We start from the raw sequence: 18811 nt of genomic DNA on the forward strand, positions 1-18811 counted from the left end.
TCCAAGAAGCGAAATCATGTACATTTAAATTACGAAAGATTGTATTCTTGCTGAAATTTTCATTTATTTATGATATATGTAATTCATCCGCTTTCAGATATATTTCGTCTACGGTCAAAGTACAATTTGAGTTTTTTTAATGCGAAATTTTCAAAATACATTTCAATATATTTAACAAGAGCGCAAACGTACAAGAAACGAACATGTAAGAAAAGTGTCACTTCTAGCGGTATAAAGTTATGTAAACACATTTATTTTACGTCGCATTTTTATATTACACAAGTTTGACAAGTAACGCATAATAATGATGTCATTCATGAGTCAAGAAACTCTTCAATTGCTTCGCGTTTTTCTTTGTTATATATTAAATTTCATAGAACGGGGACACAAATTCTATATCTTATTCAATTTCAAACAGTGTGATATGACATAAATCTTACTGATTTTTTAAGCTCACCGGAAAACGTAAATAAATAATAAATATCTTAAGAATAATGACAAAATATGTTACATTGTAATCGGTATTTATATACTGTAACAGAAGAAGCAGAATGTGTGAAATGGATTTATTATTTCTATATGGAACATTCATCATGAGCAATTAAACGTCCAAGAAACATTTAGAAGACTTTTTACATATGTGGGCTGAAAAGGGTAAAACAAGCTTTTCAAGAGTAGCAAATGTAACACCAAAAATGGACTTAAATTCTTGTCTGAAAAAATATGATGCCTGATTAACACTTTTCTTCGAATGAAATACTCGCTGTACTCAATCAAACATGTCTTTCTTGTCGCCCTTGGCAATGCTCACACACAGTGGTTCGAAAATGCCGAATTGCTTCGTATTTTCAAGAATTAATGGACAGTGAAGGAGGAGGTGTGGTGGGGAATGGGGCCGGTAGTTGTTATGGTATCTGGTTCCCAATCAAGGGATTTTGTGTTCGAGACTCCCTGGGGTCAAGTCCATGTTTCTTCATATGACACCAGTAATGGTAGCTCATTTGCAAATAAGCTTCAAACTTTTATCATAATCAAAGTGATAAAACTATCTTTAAAAATTACTATTGTTTTGAATGTATAAATGAGTTATCTAAATTAGGATTTTAGTTTTTAAAGCAGACACTGTTCTTATTGTAGTTGTTCTCAGGACTATGAAACGCCTTCGTTCTCGTGTGTACGTGAATCGTTGTTCATTGACGTTGCAGCTACACCTGTACTCATTGTCGTAATATTGGTGTCTACTTTGTGGTATACAGCGTGTATCTGAAAAAGTAAAAATCCAGAGTTGTCTTCCTTGTGGTATAAAGATAAGTTTAAGATAGGGAAGAAAATGAGTATTATTGTTGTATACAGAGTAAAATCAGGAGTTATTTACCCTGTCGTATCAATTGCTATTATCAAAACACGATCGAGTATAAAATAGCGGTATGTTATGAATAAGCAAAAAATATCAACGCCTGAATCCCAAGCTAAACAATTATCTAAAATTCAGATAAAAAGGGAAGATAACTTACTATACGTGTTATATACAGAGTGAATCTAAAGGAACGTATTTAAAAGGTGGTAACAAATTATCAACCTTAAGGTATAAATTGTTTAATGAATACAAAGTCATGTACATCGCTTAATTTTGTACAGTTATCTTTTCTATTCTGCAGTATAAATCTTAAATGTAAGCAGCGCATTATACCTGGTAGGCATAAATCAACCTTGTGACGTTCATCGTGAATATAATGAAAAGAACAAAATTAATATCATTTGTCAAACACATAAAAGACAAGACTTAAAGAGAAAACAAAATCATCTATATCGCTTGAAAAAATTGGTAATATTATATAACAAACTTGTCAACCACGGCTTCAGTTTTTTTTTATATTACAGTAAAGCATTAAGTAACAGATACGTAGTATTCATTTATGGAATGTCGAAGGCTTTATTCTACTTGAAAATGTATGTGATTCAAACGTTATGCCAATGGGTCAAACTCCAGTATTACCGACATGTGTTCAAACAAATGTCGGCGTAATGAAGAAAATGACTACTGACCGGGATTTTTGTAAATACTTATTGATAAAAGACATTTGATGATGAACATCACGGAATAGTATGATTTTAGTAACTTGAATAACAAGCTTGTTCCACTTACATCTCATGAAGGTTGTTGTTATTGCGTGTTTCTGTCACATAACGCACACTAATTCAAAACACATTAAGAAATAATTAGCATTAAATTACCCGCTTTTATTTTTCATAATTGAAAAAAAAATCATGCGATCAAGTTCAAAGATAAAAAATGGATATTAGATGGTTACGTTTGCTTCTTGAAAAGCCGATTACGTTTATAATTAATTGAGCCGCGTCACGACAAAACCAACGTAATGCGTTTGCGACCAGCATGGATCCAGACCAGCCTGCGCATCCGAGCAGTCTGATCAGGATCCATGTTGTTCGCTTACCAACCCTTTTACAAGTAGTGAAACTGATAGCGAACAGCATGGATCCGGATCAGACTGCGCGGATGCGCAGGCTGGTCTGGATCCATACTTGTCGCAAACCCACTATGTTGGTTTTGTCATGACGCGGCTCAATTCAATATCTTGTTTATGACCAATCCAATATTTTGTTATTTTGCAATCCTAGAAAGTATATACCATATAAGGCGTTTCGGAAATAACGCTGTTAATGCAGCAAATCACAATAAAATCACAAAAGGTCATCAGCCGGTCAAGTTTGTGTAAATAAATGCAGATATGTCATTTTATCACTGGTGTCGCCCTACCTTTGTATCCATTGAGATTGTTTTGATCTTATTTTTATCCAGGTTAATACAAACGTTTTGCTCATGTAAAAATTCTTTCTGAATTTTTTTTGGTTAGCCATATTTTGTTTCCAATTTTCTGAATTGTTTGAAATAGTTAACCCCTGTTTGGACACATTTTAAGCAGTTGCATAGCGGGTGTTCTCGTACCTTTTCTGGTCATTTGTCAATATATAGGTTAGTCATAAGGTTGAAACCTTACAAGTTACTTTCAAAATCAACTTCAAAATGAAATGCACCCGCGATAGCGATATGCAAACAGCTTTTGTAATACCACGAATCTCGCACCTGTCATCACTTTCAACTTTCTCCCTGACTTATTAGACATTTGTCTTGCCTGTAACAGTCACAGGTCAAACATATTTTACTGCATCTTTGACCGAATCTGTGCAAGTCAGAAATGGATTTCTCTACTACTCATAAGGACTTTATCAGACCCATAAACTTCCCCAAACTGAGTAAAATCTGCTCTGCTGTACCAAATGAAAGAGTTTTGTGCGAACTTTAATACGGGCTCTAATTTCTTCAATATTACAACAATGTTTAACGACTGGCTGTATCAAATTTGCGACAAGATTAAACCTTTCTTTAGCTTATCCAAAACAGGTCCAGTCTTTTAAAAATAGGCACGAAAGCGCTTGAAATATAACATATTTACTTTGGTAAAACTATTTATAGATCTCTTAATTTGACTGTAACAGTTTATAAAATAAGTTCAAACATTGAACCGGTTACTGTTAATTCCGGATAGTTTGCCAAATTGGATTGGTCGAACAGCTTAGCTATTTTTAACCAATTAAATTCTGTGAATGTTTTCTTATAACTTACATCAAACCGATACTAAATTGCACCAGCGGCTTTGAAAACGGGCCATTTAAGTAAAAGACCATGTCAAGATTGACCATAATACTGTTGGTTCTATTCACTGTAAGAAAGGTAAGGGCTAATAAGTATAACACAACATTTACTACTCACCTTCGGAATGAAAATCACAACTTGTGTTAAAGTAGTACCGATAATCAGACAACCGGATGTTATACCATACATCATGACTTCTTGGTCAGCCAGGAGTAACGACAGTGTGAGGCCGACAGCACTGAGAATGACCACGTTGTACAAACACAAACCAATTTGGTGAGAATCGTTTAAAGCCTGTATCTTCACCTTAAAAATAAATTTGAAATATATGATTATGAAGAGTGTAACCTGTGCATTGCGACCCTTTGTTGAGCAGTAACCTCTTAACATCAACCGTATCAATTTTTCCCAAAGTAAGACTCATAAAGATTTATTCTCTCAGCAAAAACCAAAATATTTGTCTCCCAAAGAGTGTTGCTGTGCACAAGTTGTACTGTATAACATTTAATATGATTTTTTTTTATCGTATGAGTCATCCAAAAAATAATAAAAATGATAATTATGGAAAAAACAGAGTCAGCAAATTATCTAAAAATTTGCACACGCGTTATAGGACCAAACCTTCATTTATAAGTGCACAAATATTTTAAAAAATCCAGTTCAATTCATGAAAAAAGCCCAAGTGGAGACTTCTGAAATATTTTATTCGTTCACCTACTTTTTCAGATTTTGTGTGAGAAAAGGGACAATAAATGGGAATATCACGTGACAGTTTGTACTATTCAATAAACTTTCTAATGAGTATCTAACGACTGTAACATTTGACTTTCACATGCTAGATTGGAATAGCTCGAGTAATAATACATTCACTGATATATCATTAGATAATTTGTCTGCTGTCGTCTAGTCAGCCCAAGGTTATAATCTAATGAAGCGGAGTAGTTTGATATGCATGATAATCATAAAGTCTTGTTTTGTCTTTGTAGAGATTAAAGCTCTGATTCTTGATAAGATCTTGATAGTTGATCAGCAGTCCGCCAGATTTATTCACCTTTGGAGACCTTTTAATGAAGTCTCTCGGCTTATTTAATGAGTAAGTGAAACTAAAAAATAATTTCCATCTAGAAAAAAAACAACACTACTCACATGTCTTGTTTCCCATGCAAGGAATGCACCGAACGAAAGCAAGGCCCCTTGTATAATGTATAAAACCCATCCAAAATACGAAGAGTATTCTGAATGGCAGACACGTACAAACAAGTGCACTTCAGCATCGTTACCTATCAAGTACACCTGCAAAATTAATGACCAGATATTACATTAAAGGCCATTTAAGTTTCAGAAAGCTTGTATTAAACGTTACTCATTGGCTTCATATCTCTATCATTTGCATTTTTTCTGCAATTATTACAGTTGTTATGATTAAGTATATACTATGGTGGTCAAATACTTTGCCACCTTCATCACAAATTGGCTTATATTTACTATAAATACTCGATCATTCTAAAGCTTAATGGGACTTAAAAGAAACAATTTATTTGCTTTAAATTACGCCTACACAAAAAGAACCCTCAAAATCAATGAAACACCACATAACAAAAAATCACTCACCAGTGATTAATCGCGTACAAAGTTGTTGCAAGCAATTTGTATATCAATTTAACATTTATTGTAAGCTTATGTTGTAGCTTCCATGCCATGCTTCCTTGTAAATCAATGCATTACAGTTAATAGAATAAATTTAAGTATTCAATACCTTTTCTATATCTTTAATACTGATAATTGGCTCGATCACATTCAAGACATGACAATTATCTATAACTATTTATAAGCAAAACGAAATGACAAAATGAGCATTTTTAAAGTATTATATCCAATATAATTCAATCAGACGCAGACATGTTTTCTTTTTTCTGTAATTACTTCAAAATGTGTAAATTGAAAACATGCCTGTGATTTGTAAATGACGGTCGGTCAACAACATGCACCCCGTGAATAAAGTGGATAGAACTGTTAAGACGTAAGGGGAAATAAATCGCATAAGATATACAAAAAAACTGTTCATTTCCACAAAGGTTTCAGCAAATAATCGTCTAAAACACACTGTAAACATTTTTCAGTTGAGTTAATTTTTCAACATACCTGTTTATCGAGATAATTGACAATGATCGTATGTGGAGCGATGATTGCCCATAAAATCATCACCATCAGCACAACACCAACCAACCCACCAACTATAGCCAGTAACTGGTAGTCCTTTATTGTCTATAACAATATTATAAATGTACAATAATTAAAATTATTGTAATAACAGATTCATTTAAAACGCATTTCGTGCAAGTTCTTTTTTTTCCTTTTTTGACAGGGTTTAAATAATGCAATGGTCCTTCGGACATTTTCTTTTCAAAAAAATACATACAGTAAACTCTGCTTATAACAAACTCACTGGGACATTCAAAACCTGTTCCTTATATCCGGAGTTCCTTGTAAGCATATAGCAAATTAGGTCCTTGTATCAGGAGTTTTTATAGCGAACAGATTTACATATAACGAGCTGATTGTTTACCAATGTCCGCCATTTTTGAAGAGCATTTGAATAAGAAATAGAAATATTCGTCATTTATTTTTATTTTTGACACAATACCCGAGAGCGTACTTTTTGGAATTTGAAAATCATTGCTATTTCAGTTTTAGTTTTACTCCCTATCTCAATTTCACATAAAATATAATATTTTGTTTCTAAACTCTTTTCGTTTTCTTTACATGATTAAGAATAAACAAGATTTTCGATTGTTCCTGCATGATTATGTTGAAAACCGATTATAAATTATTATAATTATTTTACTTGAGCAAAACTATTGAAGAAAATAAATAAATAACCATTTTTTTCTAGGTGAAAAGAGCTCATGCTACAAATATGCTAAATAGAAAACTATACAAATTCATTTGAATATATATATTGAAGTACATATACAACGATAAACGGTTCATTCGCCCGAGTTTTAATCCGTGCGAATGAAAACGAAAGCTGAAAATGCGGGATCTATTTACGGATAGCTAATATTTTGGAGTTCGTTATAAAAGTGTAATTTTCTGTACTATTAGCTAAATTGGGACTAAGAAATGAGTTCCTTATAAGCAATAATTCCTTATAACCGTGTTCGCTATAACCATATATTTTCATATTAAATAAAGAAGGGCAAAATTCGGGCCAAAATAAATTGTTCCCTATAATCGGAAGTTCGCTATAACCGTGTTTGCTATAAGTGAAGTTTACTGTATACCATAGATGTAATATTGAGATATAATGATGAAATAAAATGCCTATTTTCATTTTCCATATTTTCACTGTAAAAAATCTATTTTTCACTGCAGAGAAACACATTTTCCGTATCTTCACTGGTCCTGCCGGACTACTTTTTTTTCTAAATTCAGCCAAAGCACAAAAGTTTAAGGGGAAATCTTTCAAATTCTATTGTCAAAAAAAATGTTTATCTTGTGGTATGAAAATTATCATATTTCACTCGAGGCTTACGCCACTCATAAAATATTTATTTTCATATCACTCTATGAAAATAAATCCTGCATTTATAAAAAAAAACTTGAATATCCTCTCTTTATTATTTCCATTCTCAGTCATTTTGACGGTTATATTTCACAAAATTATTTAGTTTTCTAACAAAAACAACAAAGCTGTATAAAGCCTGATTAGACTGTACGGCTATTCAGGCTGGTCTAGCTCTATACTGGGTCAGGCTGGCCTAGCTCTCTTTAGTGGAAGCAAAGGCTTATCAGTTATATTTACAGCAGGTGAAGGGATTTTAATTGGTAATCCCTAAGCTCTGAAAATAAAGTTCTGACACATTTTATTTCTCACTTTATTCAGTCAAGCATTACATGATCAAAAATACCACAAATCACCAAATGCACCGAATTTTATCTTTATTTAACAAAAAGGCTTACGGTTTGTTCACAATTTTATAAAAAAATGTCACCCTACAAGAATAACTATTATAACAAGCATTATATGAGCCGCGTCATGACAAAACCAACGTAATGCGTTTGCGACCAGCATGGATCCAGACAAGCCTGCGCATCCGCGCAATCTGATCAGGATCCATGCTGCGTTTACAAACTCTATAACAAGTGGAGAAACTGATAGCGAACAGCATGGATCCTGATCAGACTGCGCGGATGCACAGGCTGGTCTGGTTCCATGCTGGTCGCAAACGCATTACGTTGGTTTTGTCATGACGCGGCTCATATTCATTACCCGTTTGAGAAGCTTCTTATTTGTAAATATTCGGTAAACCCGCCAAGTTTTAGAGAATAATCCTCCAAATGTCACCGTGAATCCAAGGCTGAATAAAAGTTTACGTGTCTGAAAAAAATACATGTAATATTTGTATATAATAATATTTAATAATAATGTTATAAGCATAATAATAAAAGAAATTAGAGGTATTATCCGTACACAAAATGGTTCGGTGAATGATGAATGAATTCTATGACATCCGGCTGGCATTTATGGCTTGTCTATGGTACCTCTACATTCAATACACCCGGATTTTCTGCCGAAATTTTACTCGAACATTAATGTTTGCTTTATTTCATCATTTGATATTAAAAGTCCAGGAGATCAACATTTTGACAATGTTTTAAAAAAATACCAGACCTGTTTTGTTCATCCGGACATTCTGACTACATTTTAGAATGTACTACTCGCAACTTTAACCTCAACATGCCGACTTCGTGTAATAGATATGCTCAACAGACCATTCAAAATGTAAGGATTTTCAATTTAGAATACCAACAGTACCATGCATGCATGGTTAGACCTTAAGGATTAGAAGGCTCACTGACACTATACTGTTAGGAAAAAGCAAGTTTGTGTTTGGCAGAGCAGGTAAGGGTGAAATTAATGCTTTTCTTATTTGAAAACTAATTAAAATAGAATAGCCGTATCAATATTTTAAGGAATGCGAAACTGTTTCACAAAATCAGAAGGATTAAATGTGAATTAGTAGTATAGATCTTCTTTATAATAGCTATCATTATAGTTTTAATGATTCAAATCTTTGGCCGGGAATCTCTTTATTAAGTTTTTATGAGTTCTTAAACTGTCAACTTCATTGATGTATGTAACAAAAACAAATAAAGACAAAGAACATAAAAAATAATATTTTTTAAACCTTTCAGGACATAAGAAATAATTCAATATGCTATACATTTTTCCAAAATTAATTTGAAATTTGACTGGTTTGTAAGATAAAAGAAAATCTTGATTTACTACCAATTAAAAAATACTTTGCCGTGTTTTAAATGGAAGGATTTTACGTTTTTTCCATTATCACACAAGTCTTAATGTCACAATACATCGTGCTAAATAAATGATGTAGGTATTATAAAGATTCAGTGTTCGCGATATGAGACATTTTGTTAATTAGGTCATATAAAAGTTTTAATGATGTAGACACAGTCATGTCGGAAACACGGGCAATGTTTCAAAGTTATTTCCTTACAAATTATTTACAAAAATATCTAGAGAATAAAGAAAAATTATCCACACAAAGAAATATTTCTGGTTCAAAAGTAATATTTCAACACTTTTTTTTCAATATTCTAGCATAAAAATCGGAGTAAACCGAGAAGAAAACATGTATTTACTGATAAAACCACGCAAGCACGCGCTGTTGTTGTTGCACGTGTTTTATATACGTGACTTAGGGCGCCATGTAACATAGCCGACTATAACGACGGTCCTATCAAGACTAAACCGTACTCACATTTAAAGCATGACGAAACCGTGTTTTTTATAAGAGTACGTAAAACAAATAATGAACTGCAGAATAAGCAAATTCAGACATGATCTTTTATAAATGAAAGAATAGCCGCAAAGCAACCTTTTTATTTATTTATTCATTTGTTTTTTTCATTATAATAATAATAATTATTATTATTATTATTATTATTATTATTGTTGTTGTGGACACTTACATCTGCAGAAGCCGTCCGGCATATTTAATCTATCACCCTTCGGGCTTTAAATCCGTGTTTGGTCTATGCAGATGTAAATGCGTGGGATTTAGTAAGTTTGAGGGCCAAAGGTTTTTTAATCCTCTATTGTTGATATACTATTATAACTACTATTTTAACAGTTAACTCAGAATGGAAATATTCCTACTCTGGCCTTAATTATTTTACCACAGACATTGACAAGTGTTATCTTGTTAACAAATATGTTATGCCGAAATTCTTATCTGATAATTAGAATTTGACAAAAAGGGATCTGTAAATTGCAGAATAAACGAATTAACCATAAAGTTTCTAGTGATTAATCACTTAATAATGATACACTTTTTTGACTATTTTTCCTTAAAGTCATCCGTAACCGTATGGTTAACATAATCTACCCCTCGATTCCAAGCCTGATGTTGAAAGTGAGGAAACTATCCGGCTAGTTCACGGAAGGTTGATCTATACAAAAATGCCTACTTTATTGTATCTAAAATAAGCACGAAAAGACACCTTAGGTCCTACTCCATCAAATAAACTGTAAAGTCGCAATATGAACAGTCTTGGTATAAATGCAACAGAAAATGTCAATAACAGGAATTTCAGTCTGTGACTTTCCACTCAGACTACCAAACTAGCAACATGTCGCTTAACAGGAAACTGCCTGTTTCCTCTATGCACGTTGCCGGACTAAATTAGATAGCCACTTCCCAAGCCACTGACTGAATACTTACCAGACAAGTGACAGAACTATCAGCTTCCGTTGTTTGAACGAAGACAGAGCTGTAGCATAAAACACATCCCAAAAGTATAATATTGTTAATATTTGGCGATGACAGCTTCACATTCCTGTAATACATACATACAATTATATTCTGTATAAATGTTTATCAGATGGATAGGGTAAGGATTCCGGGGTAATAAGTAATTTTAGAAATCATCGTCAATATCATCATAAACTGACGCCATCATCTTCATCATCATCATCAACAACAATAACAACAACAACAACAACAATATTAACAACAACAACATCATCATCATCATCATCACCACCATCATCATCAACAACAAAAACAACAACAACATTGTCATCGTCATCATCATCAGTGTCCACATTTTCATCATAATTATCATTTTAACCATCATTTCAAGACATCATGCATGTCATATGTTAAGCATCAATTAAAGAAGTGAACGCTTGTCAAAGACCTTATACACGACTCAAGAATGTATACATTCAACGGTATATCAATCCAGGATATATGTTAATATTTGTTTCAACTATGAAAATACCTGTTTTGTCTATAAATGATATTGAAGGCAAAGAAGGAGATTGCCAGACAAATCCCGATTGCAGACAGTACGCACACTGGTATGTAGAGTGTTAACGGAATCTTCACTTCCCTCTGCGTGACTAACGTTGAATCACGTGGTATATTTCCATCTTAAATAATAAAGAATTGCAATTAAGAATTTTCTTCAAAGAGATGTTATATAAAAATATAACTGACAACGCAGGAAATTGATATTCTATATTTGAATATCAAGGGATAATTGATAAAGTGTCATTGTTTTAAAGTGACCTTTTGATGAGCAATCGCTAACTAAGAATTATTCTCAAAGCTAGAATTTACGATGGATTGGACCTTTCTAATGTCTCAACTCATTTATTTTGCAAATACAAGCTTTTAAATATTTATATTTTTTTTCTTTGTACTCCACATTCCTTCAGCGCCCAATTTTTGTATTATGTATAATTGATGATCGAAGTCAGAACTGCAAAATATTTATGGAATCTTTTTTGGGTCACCTAAAATATAGCTAGTATCAAACAAAGTATTTCAATGACTTAAGACAGTATTAATTTTTTATAACTGTTGCTTCTATAAATGAATACCTTTCCATTTGATTGAATCTTCAATCCATTCAAAGTAACCATTTGGAAATTTATCTTGTCTGTAATGACCAATCAGCTCCCGTGTTCCACCTGTAATTGTATAAGTCTTATAACATCTATATGTAATATTGTACTTTTGGGTTTTAAGCCAAACCCTACAAATCTAAAAGGTCTTGAGTCTGACCTATCCACATTTATGAAAGCAAGGAAGTTGAAGTCAGCAAAGTAAACTTCAATGCAACGGAGCTCCCTTTCCCCAATTCAAGGGATAGGTTTAACATAACTTGCATGTGCAACCATGTAGGATAATATGTGCAGTATTACTATACTTTTTATTGAAATTCTTTAATTGATATTGTATTGTAGAATGACAATTCACCTCAATGTTTTGGTCAGCGACACTTTGTTAATTATCCTTTTGATGTTGATTCTTTCAGAGGAAATAGAACCAGAATTGTCTTGAGGATGACAAAATATCTGTTAGAACCCAACACAACAGTTAAATCATCTGATTGGCATATGTGTTTAATTTCTTAGTATTTTACCTTTGAAAAAGGCATGATAGTTATAAAGCTATATATAGTAAATGGTATATTTAGATATATCATCAATATACATCATCACATATATTCTATACTGCTCAAGTAGTTCAGTTAGCCACCTCTATCACCTGGTATTACATGTATATATGTCACAACATCAACACCGACATACTGGTTTAAAACCAGTCTGAAATACGGAGAAATTTTGTACAGCCGCAGCAACGCAGCTCTAAGCACCAATTGTACCTTGAATGCGCTCCATTTTGACAATTCTGTTAGGATCTGCACCTTCAGTGAAAACAATTTGTCCCGATACGCCTGTCATTGACGTATTGCCCATACATTCAAATATAATATCATTGATGTCTCTATCGGCATATTCGAACATATCCAGAGTTTTAGGATGACCTGCAAAAAAATTGTTAAGATTCTGAAGAATAAAGAAAGTAAAAACAGACACTTTGCCAATATACGCAATAATCAATAGCAACAAATCTCCTGTCATGGCTGCATTTCTAAGTACCTACGAGACAAAATTCCACTTGAAAGCATTCACTGTTTGCATTACAAACGATAACGCTCAGGCAATCTCCCATTTTAATTATCAAGTTAAAAGATTAAATCGATGTATTGCATAATAGTCACACTGAATGGTGAATCTATTCAGTATTCCTATGTTAAGCTGAGTGTCAAAACTCAGAATCACTAACCATACAGCAGCTTAAGTATTGGACGGGAACAACAAGTGCCTTTTTTAGATTTTGTATTTCATCTGGCAGTTTCTTTACTTTCCCGAGCTTTACGCCGATTCTAACAAATATTTTAGTCATACCTCGACAGTTGATCCACTTCGATACCTCTTTTGTACTTCATTTTCTCCGCATGTGACCGAATACTGAGTACTTATCTCTATTAATCCTTAAATCAATATCTGAGATCAATTGTAAAATAGAAATAGCGACTCCTACGAGCATCGAACCACCGACTGCCGGATTACTAATCCGCTGCTCTCCCTATCGAGGTTATCAGGCGGACGCCTTTTTAGATAGTGACATGATCAATATTCAACCCAGTTACCTCGAATTCAAACACAAACGCAACGTTCTTCAGATGTTCTTTTGCTAGTATATTGGTCAAAAGTTGATTGTCAAAAGTTGATTCATTCTTTTGGGCAAAAGATCATAATACTCGTATAAGATGCTTAAGTAGGGCGGCTCGAATATATACATTATACAATTATCATTTTATAAGGATAATTTTAATGAGAAAGTTATTATGAAATATGCAAAAGATGAGGGTCCATGGTAACATTATATATAAATGTCTTACCAATTTCTGCCATCCTTTTTATAGTACAATTAAATGCAATTGCCGACACCCATATGTTGTCATAACATTGGTGGGCCACAAAGTCATTGGACTTATATGCTGGTAGGTACGTACTATGGCTGTGATACAACGCATCGAACTCTTTAGCTTGAAATATTATAATGTATAGAAATTTTCACAATAATTCTCTAAAAGAAAACATTCAGAAACATGTCACATAACGTCTTTATTTTTCAATGTAATACTCGTAATAATTAATGTAACTATATCTTCTTTTTATTTCATTAGTAAACATATGTATCATAAGTAATATTAAATGTTATCATGTCGTTAATATCCTGAAAAGTCAAAAAGCACCTTCATTTAAAATGACCTAGATATATAATTACATACTAGCAGAGGTTGTTTAAAAAATGCGCCAATAATGAGTTGGTTGATCATTAAAAAAATCATTTCGTTATTTTGCTTGCAAATGTCAAGGAAGTGAAGGGAACTAGCTAAGTAAATGAAGTTGAGAGAAGAAAAACAAAGAATTATAACAAGGAATATCTCTATGGACAACATTTTGTGATTATTATCAGCTCAAAAGCATCTCTCTCTCGACAATACTAATGTCATCTTCAGAGGGGAAAAATTTTACCGGTAAGGTTAGCAACTCCACGCTCTTCTATAGGGTTTTGATAAACAGGTCCAGTTATAAAGGATCCTTCGGCTGCAAGGTCCATTTCTTGTACAGTGCACCCAACGTTTTCTAAATTTATTCTCCAGAAAAACGACGAAAACCATCCAACGAATACCCATACAATCTTTGGCCCGTACAACCCAACTTTGTAAGCCTAAAGCAAACATAATAAGGAAATCTGTATTGTTTTTAAGGTATTGCATGAGATGGTTTTTCAGAAGTAGATGTTTATACACCTTTCAAAGAAACAATGATTTTTACAAATTGAATATAGAAACTGGATGGCAAGAACTGCATTCTTTATTCTTCACAGGCATTTTAAAATAAGGTTTTTAAAAGCACGTTGGTTAAATTCTCACGCGTAACACATTATTGTGAAATGACAAAATATGTGCTTGAACGGGAAAAATAATGGAAAGGAAAATTCACGAAGAACACTTTTTTGAAAAACATGTTCTTGTTTAATCCCTTTAAAATATAAATTTCCCCGTTTTTATGTTGGAAACCTGATACAAAATAATACCTTTTTTTTCTAAATTATAATTTAACATATGCCATTTCAAAAGTCCACTATTTAATTTTGAAATTTGGATAAAAGAGAATAAACAATGGCAAACATAAATTTTGATCCTTATCTCGATCTTTATCCTTAAATCTTTGTGAACACGGGGCCGAATGGTGAACATTGCCGATTATAATCAGAAAAATTACTTCCCACTTTTGTACACATTTAGTGGTTTAATATGGTTACTCTCCGTTGTAATTTAAACACATTAAATGTCGTCTGTCCGTTAGTACAAATTGATAACCCCTAATAAATGAAATATCCATGTGACCAGTGCAGACCAGCGGACACTTTCTTTCCCTTTGATCATGGTCTGCACTGTTCGCTTAATACTTTGAAATTGTTTAATAAGTGATGAACTGTTTTGTCCAGGTTGAAAGATTGTCCAGCGTCGTATGGTATATTATGATATAAGGCCATGGCAGACATAATGCAAGAACGTTGTCGTTTTTCAACTACAATAGATATTTTTATGGATCACGTGATTTATAGATCACGTGATATTAATGAATCACGTGGTATTACGCTAAATACTCACCGCACAGAGAACATCTCGTGCTTTATGCTCATACATTGCTGTCATGATAATCCGTGCATCGTGTGTCTGGAAAGAACAGTATAATAATCAATTAGTATGATTTTACAGCCATGTCATATGAAGTGCTTGTTCATAGAACTGTAGTAAAATTGAACATAAAAATTATCGTTGTACTTTAATTGAGCGTGTCAAATGGATATTAAAATTAGTTTTAATATGTACGATAATATCTTTATTGAAGTTTTCAGTATACGTACTAAAGAGCTGTCCTTTAAAAAATGTTACTTTTTTTGTTCTCAGAAAGGGATTGCTGACAAATATCTTTAATTAAATAATTTTCTGAAGGTTTTGTACTCGAGTAAGAGGGTTGTTCAAAAACATCTTTTAATATTTACCTGTAGATTTTGCATTCGTGTAAGAGGGTCGTTTATAATACCTTTTTATAATTACCTTCAGATTTTGTACTCGTGTAAGAGGGTCGTTCACAAATATCTTTTAATAATTACCTTTAGATTTTGTACTCGTGTAAGAGGGTCGTTCACAAATATCTTTTAATAATAACCTTTAGATTTTGTACTCGTGTAAGAGGGTCGTTCACAAATATATTTTAATAATTACCTTTAGATTTTGTACTCGTGTAAGAGGGTCGTTCACAAATATCTTCTAATAATTACCTTTAGATTTTGTACTCGTGTAAGAGGGTCGTTCACAAATATCTCCTGTGATATTATAGTAATCTCAGTTCCTTGTACTCTCTGTACAAAGTCATCTATAACCTGAAATAAAAATTACCAAAATATTATTTCTTTTTACAAAAAGTAAAAATGTTGCGAGAAAGAATAAAAAAATGAACATAAAATTTACCTTGAGTTTGATTTGCTATTTTTGTAACTTGAAAAAAATATATTAAGATTCCAGTGATAATTTCGACTTATGTGCGATTAATAACTGATTTTGCAGTATTTATCACCGTATTTCTTCTGCGTGCTTTTTTTGCATTTTTGACTTTTTTGGTAATTTATGTGCATTGCAAATGCAATTTACATTGTATAAAATAAAATACAGTTCTTTCGTTTAACAATATTTTGCTTTTAAACATATGTTCAAACTTTTCATGAAAATTAATAAGCAGCATCTTTAGCACAGGCTTCTGATGTTTTAAAGTCCCAGAGCCCAAAAGAAATATAAACCAATGGCATTAAAGAATCGAAAAGACTGAATCAACATTCAGACGGCGTGTCAGTCCATTTCTTTTGACAGTCTCGCAACATTTATGAACAAGTAAAACATCAGCAACAGATTTCATATAAACCACCGTTCTTACGCCTTTTGTTAACTAATCGGACAAATAATTATGAGACTGATTTATCTGTGATTTACACTATAAATGATGGTTATACAATGTATTTTCTACACGCGCGAAACCAAGATTTTTACTGGAGAGGGTCGCAAAAATATTTTTAAAATATCGATAAATTGGTAATGCATGATTATACCAGAGAGGGGTTTGGCATTTTATGTCAAATTAAAATCTCAGGTGGCATTACACAAACTCATTCTAGATTCGGGTTTGGTTTTCTTCTCGTTTTGGTCTCACAGTTTCGCATCATATTTTCGCATATCGTCTTACCGTAATTGTAGCCCTGCACAGAAGAAAAAAATATACGAAATTGCCATCTTGCGTTGTGTTTTTGTGCTTTTATGTCATTTTATCGCAAGTCCGTCCTTCCCAAATATGTAAAATTGAAAAGGCCGAACTAGGATGATTATGAAAAACTGCGTATTTGTTTCGTAAAATATGTTTTGCAATACGGTTTTACATTTTATTTGTATAATTAGTGAAGAAATACAATATAATAGGGAATATAATTATAGTTAGCAGAATAATTAGTGTCTTAAAGACGAAATTTCAGATTTTAAATGTTGTTAACTATTGATATTGTGTAATATGAACTAACTTTCGTGTTTGTGAATGCTTTGCCTTTTTTCTTTTCGAATGTTTGTGATGGATCAAATAACAAGAAATCTATTCCATAAAATATAAGCCATGTTATTTTTCAATCATTATTCTTATTTCTACTGTAATGAGCCATAATGATGAGCATTTATGTTAAAAACCCATTATGAGACAACCTTACAAACAAAAACAAAGTATATCTCTAATATATATCCTAAATATAAGCAAGTCAGCACAAATTTCTCTTAAAATATTAGCGAGTGAATTACTTTAAAAGCTAAATGTAAGGTCCTCTTATAATCAACTCATCTACTCAGTCCACAACAGGGCGCCAAATACTGTCTTATATAATTATATTCATTATATGAGTATTATTCAATTATATGCGTAGAATTCATTTAAAATAAAGATAACAGAATAGCCATCCGAAAATATTTTTATTAAACAGACCATTGTTTTTACTCTCGTGCTAAATCTAAATTTACTTTTTATAACTATCCAAGTAACAACGTCTTCAAACAAAGACACGCACGCAAGATTACGCCATTAGTTACCATAGTAACGTAGTAATTCATCATGCAATCGAAAACAGTTTCTGACAAAGCTACTGATATTTTACGGTGTGATGCCAAGGAAAATTGCTTTACGGATTTGCTAAGAAATCACTTCATAATAATAACTAGATCGTGTTTTATAGCTACAAATGTTTTTATTTTTTACTTTGATGTCACGTCTTTACGATAGATCATTTGTGAAAAGTAGGATAAAAAATTTCCGTTGTAATAATCATGAATCTGTCTCATAACTTTTGAAGTACTTCGTAAAAAAAATGATGATAATGTGATATACGACATATGTGTGACACAGAGATACAGTAATTGCAAAATGGCTGTTTTTTTAGTTTTGTGTGTACCCCTCACACGAATGTCACAAATTTGAAACTTTTATGTTTGATTTTGATTTACCCTGCACATGGACGCTAGAAGTATACATAAACCACCGTCATTTAAATCTTAAACAATAAAATGTTGTTTCAATCAACGTTTTGAAATATCTATTGATCATTCTTTTTTTAAGAAAACTTGCATCATCTTGAAATATGATTACCGACGAAACATTTTAAACGAAGGGGGAGATCGCTCTCCCTTTTAAGTTATCTGCCCCTTGTTTTGAATTTCAAGGGCAGATTATTCAGTGAACGCGGCAAATCCTTATTTGATAAGTTTTTATATGTGTTTGAGAACAATATCAAGCATTTAACAGAAGAAGTTTGGTTATTTTGTCTTCTATGCCTTCTATGCAAACTTTCTTTAAAAATAACCTATCTTTACGGAATGTTCCGTCTATTTACTTACAATAAAAAGTTAAAACAAATCATCAAATGTCATAAATTTTGTATCGTGACCATGAATAAAATGTAAAAACTATTCACCAATAGATAAGATATCTGACATAGAAATGACCTGAAATAGCAAACATTTCCAGTTTAATGGCAGATAACTCGAACACGACCTCGGTTACACCTTATTTGTTATCCCTCTATCATTTCCTAAGATAATGCAAAGGTTATGTTATAGAAAGAGCATCGCGGTTGGCGTAGCCCCCGA

At 32.6% G+C, this 18811-nt stretch overlaps 1 protein-coding gene across 1 annotated transcript in view; it reads right to left on the minus strand.

Moving 5' to 3' along the window:
• Window positions 1–338: 338 nt before the first annotated feature.
• Window positions 339–18811, minus strand: part of LOC132753551 (gamma-aminobutyric acid type B receptor subunit 1-like) — a 40089-nt gene continuing 21616 nt past the window's right edge. Inside the window, exons 4-16 of the mRNA XM_060744029.1 lie at window positions 15922–16023; window positions 15248–15313; window positions 14103–14298; window positions 13463–13609; window positions 12380–12541; window positions 11592–11681; window positions 10988–11138; window positions 10426–10540; window positions 7950–8057; window positions 5819–5941; window positions 4823–4969; window positions 3794–3982; window positions 339–1263 (exon numbers count right to left, since the gene is read on the minus strand). Of these exons, the coding sequence (XP_060600012.1) occupies window positions 1150–1263; window positions 3794–3982; window positions 4823–4969; window positions 5819–5941; window positions 7950–8057; window positions 10426–10540; window positions 10988–11138; window positions 11592–11681; window positions 12380–12541; window positions 13463–13609; window positions 14103–14298; window positions 15248–15313; window positions 15922–16023 (1710 nt within the window). The 3' untranslated portion in view covers window positions 339–1149. The remainder of the gene's footprint in view (window positions 1264–3793; window positions 3983–4822; window positions 4970–5818; window positions 5942–7949; window positions 8058–10425; window positions 10541–10987; window positions 11139–11591; window positions 11682–12379; window positions 12542–13462; window positions 13610–14102; window positions 14299–15247; window positions 15314–15921; window positions 16024–18811) is intronic.

The sequence above is a fragment of the Ruditapes philippinarum genome, unplaced genomic scaffold (genome assembly GCF_026571515.1).
Source record: "Ruditapes philippinarum isolate M1 unplaced genomic scaffold, ASM2657151v2 ctg7928_1_1_1_1, whole genome shotgun sequence".
Lineage (NCBI taxonomy): Eukaryota > Metazoa > Mollusca > Bivalvia > Venerida > Veneridae > Ruditapes > Ruditapes philippinarum.